General features: G+C 42.9%; 1 protein-coding gene across 1 annotated transcript; it reads left to right on the top strand.

Annotated features, from left to right (window-relative positions):
* The first annotated feature begins 540 nt into the window (after positions 1 to 540).
* LOC135216565 (nuclear transcription factor Y subunit gamma-like) lies at positions 541 to 1,071 on the top strand. The gene has a single exon (XM_064251940.1). The coding sequence runs from the start codon at positions 541 to 543 to the stop codon at positions 1,069 to 1,071; it is 531 nt and encodes a 176-aa protein (XP_064108010.1).
* Positions 1,072 to 3,946: the final 2,875 nt, after the last annotated feature.

The raw sequence follows: 3,946 nt of genomic DNA, 5'->3' as shown, positions 1-3,946 counted from the left end.
TTCCTGCATTATTTCTTGCACTGCATTCATCATTATCCCGAATTTTTCGTCCATTTTCTCCACCATTCTCTCTTCTGCTCCTTTCACCTCTTCTTTCATTTCCACTTTCGCACTCCTTAGCATTCCTCTCATTTCCTCTAACTCGCTCTTCAGCTCCTCACACACTACCCTCAACCTCTCATTCTCCACTTCCAATCTTTCCTTAGCTTCCTTCGCCAACCACAACCCCTCCTTCAGCCTCTCCAACTCCTTCAACCCTTCCATCCTCGCTTTCCTTCACCAATCACACAACTCATTACCCCAATCGTCCTGCAGCTGCCGCACCAGCAATCCCTCTTCAGGCGCCAAAAAATAATGTGGTGGGATCACAAGCTTAAAAACCAGCGGGCAAAATCCCCCACGCCCCTCAACATAAACCTAATCAATCCAGCTAACAAACTCACCCTCAGTCACACTTTCCTCTTTACACTACCGAATACACACACAACAATTGACCTACCTACACAGAAAAAAAAAAATAAAATAAACACACACAAACACATGTACTTACCAATTCCAGAAACTACAGGCTATGCTGTGCTGTCTGCCAGTCGAGGTTGTGGAGATACCAACACCAACAAAGACAACAACCAAGAACCACAACCCAACAACACAACACTCAAGGACCATAACCCATCAACTCAACAACAAACAAGGAATACAACCACAACTCAACAACACAGCAAAAAAACAACACCCAAGGACCACAACCTAACAACACAACAACAACAAAAGGAACACAACCACAACAAAAGACCACTGCACAAACAATCACTAACAACAAGCCAACACCCACACCCACTAACAACACCAAGAAATCACAACAGCTCACCAACAACAACCCTCAACAACTCACACAACTCAACAAAAACTCATAGCACAACAAATCTAACAACACAGACAACAAATCTCAAACAACCAAACAACAACAACAAAACTCAACTGACTTTCAATGCCTCCAACACTTCAGAGACCGCTGCCGACACTGCTTATGTCCAAAGACTGACTGAAACACAGAACTCTAACAACTAACTCCAGCTGCACCAGCAGACAACCCAGACCTCACCAACAGCCAATTCAATCACTAACCATCCAACCACCAATTACACCATCTTTCTCTCTCTCTCTCTCTCTCTCTAGGACGTTGTCAAATGTAACTCCCATAACTCCTCCATACTGTGGGGACCCCCAGGAGCAGCGGCAGCATATATTGGGCCGAGGAAGTCCCCAGCGTGGCAGCGGCATCCAGCGGGCAGAGCGGAACCACAGGTGAGCAGCGGTGTCAGCAAGTCGAGGAAACACAGGTAGCGGCGTCGGCAGGCAGAGGAGGCCCACAAGTGTGGCATCCGTGTCGGTGGGCTGAGGAGGACTACAGGCGACGGCGTTGGAAGGGTGAGTAGGTCCCACAGGTGTGGCAGCAACATAAGGCAGGCCAGGCGAGCCCCAGGAGTAATGGCAGCGTCAGGGGTTTGAAAAGGCCCACAGGCAGCAACGTTGGGGAGCTGAGCGGGCCCACATGCGGCAGCGATGTTGGGTGGGTAAAGCAAGACCCTGGGTGCAGCAGTGGCGTCTGGAGGTTGCCTGGGGACTCGCAGGTGCGGCAATGGTGCCGGGGGAAGAACCAAGGAGGCCCACAGGTTCGGGGGGTCGAGAAGATATCTGGCATCCCCCAGGTGAGGCAAAGGAGGCCATGACGCTGGATGGATGTTTCTGGACTGCCATCTGATTTTGTGTTGGCTGACCAGCACCCAGCTACCCGTCATCGATAAATCGCCAAAATACACTACACTGGGAAGCTGTGGCGTGATGAGTCCATTAATGGTGTTGGTGTCGTCCTCGAAACGGAGTTTTCAGATACCTAAACTGCAGCGCCATATTGAGTCCGCTAAAGGTTCTCTGAAGGTGAGCGGCCATAATTAGCCCGTTAAAGGCTGGACCTAAACCACTGTGTCACCAACTCCGGGAGGTCACCAGTTGTGAGGACCAGAAAGTAAGACAGGTAGCTGGGTACTGATAACTTATTACAGGTAAAAACAGGCTATAAAGGAGGCTGCAGACGGATATGTAGTATCCTACCTGAACAAAGAGAAACTGGGTCTCGGCCAGAAGGATTTGTGTTTTCTCGGAGACATACATTTAAAGATAATAAGATATACAAATAACGCAATGACATGAGTTATACATCGGCGGAAAGGCCGCGGAACGCTCTATAGAATGGTTAAAGGAACAACTCGACTTGATAATTGATACAAAAAAAAAAAAAAAAAAAGGGGAAAAGTGTTGTCTTTACAATAGTACAGAAATTTCGAATATTTTAGGGCGTAACATCAAAGAAATACTAGGTAGTATAATCAATATAGATGATCACTTTCGAACTATTAAAGCCTGTGAAGAAGCTGTGCCATTAAATTTTGAAATAGAGGATATATATTATAACCACAGCTTCAAAGAAAGGGAATTTGAATATGCTTTATCTAACTGTAACTCTTCTGCTCCAGACCAAGACAACGTAAATTTTGAAATTATAAAAAAACCTGGCTCTTTCAGCAAAAACATACTTATTGTAGCTTTATAATCATTTATGGGTAAATCAACTGTTCCCAAAAGCAAGGAAACATGCTATAATCATACCAGTTGTCAAACCAGGGAAAGATCCAAGCAATCCAAATAACTATAGACTAATATCCCTGACAAGTTGCTTGTGCAAATTGCTAGAAAAAACAGGAAATTATAGACTAAACTGGCGCCTACGTAAGAATGCTTTGTCTTCAACTAAGTGTGGTTCACAATCTGAAAGATCTACTTTAGATTCACTTTCCCACCTAAAAAATTATATATGAAGAGGGTTTGAACGTAAGCAAATTAGTTGCCATATTCTTTGATATCCAAAAAGCATATGATATGACTTGGAGATGCTCAATTTTAAAGTCCTTACACGAAAATGGTTTTAGAGGGCACTTACCAATTTTTATTGATTAGTTTATCCGTCAAAAAACTGTTCAAACTCGAATAAATAATGCATCCTCAAGGAAGTGTTTTGAGTGGAACAGTTTTTGCTCTGGCTATTAATAACATCGTAAAGCAGTTACCACAGGGAGTACAAACTAGCTTGTATGTAGATGACTTTGCTATATCATTCCTCAAGCAGTCTTCGTCATCTACGAAGAATTCTTAAAGCTATCAAAAACCCAAGCAATTATGTTTTACAAACATAGTAGACAGAAACAGAATCAAGACATAAATCTTAAATTAGGTGATAGCCTCATTCAGTTTAGTAAGACACTCATCTTAACTGGAAAGCACACATAGCCTTCGTAAAAAATAAATGTAATAGTGTCAAATTTGATTACAAAATTGTCTCGTTCTACTTGGGAAGCTAAGAGACAAACATTACTTATGATATACAAAGCACTAGTTTTACCCAAAGTAGATTATGGGAGTCCAATTTATGGGATGGGTCAGCATCTCAAAATACCTTGAAGTCCTTAGACTCTATCCTCACTTGAGGCTTGAGACTTTGTAGTGGAGCTTTAAATCTTCTCCAAACACTTCAATATGTTGTGAAAGTGGTGAACCCCCCATTATCCTTACATCGTGACTTTGTAACAACGAAGAAGTGCTTTAAAGATAATGTCCACTGATTTCCCCACCAAAAAAAGTCATGTGAGATATACAGGCGGTCCCCGGGTTACGACGGTTCCGGCTTACGACGTTCCGAGGTTACGACGCTTTTTCTTAAATATTCAATGGAAAAATCCGTCCTGGGTTACGACGCTTGTTCCGAGGTTACGACGCTTTTAAAAAACGCATACTATGATAAAAATCCTTTATAGTTTAGCACAGTATATTAATAAAAATAAGTTTCTGGTTAGATTACAACAAAAATTTTGAGATTATGATGATTTTC

Source organism: Macrobrachium nipponense, chromosome 6 (genome assembly GCF_015104395.2).
Source record: "Macrobrachium nipponense isolate FS-2020 chromosome 6, ASM1510439v2, whole genome shotgun sequence".
NCBI lineage: Eukaryota > Metazoa > Arthropoda > Malacostraca > Decapoda > Palaemonidae > Macrobrachium > Macrobrachium nipponense.
Note: the sequence above shows the minus strand (reverse complement) of the source record. Positions and strands in the feature narration are given on the sequence as shown.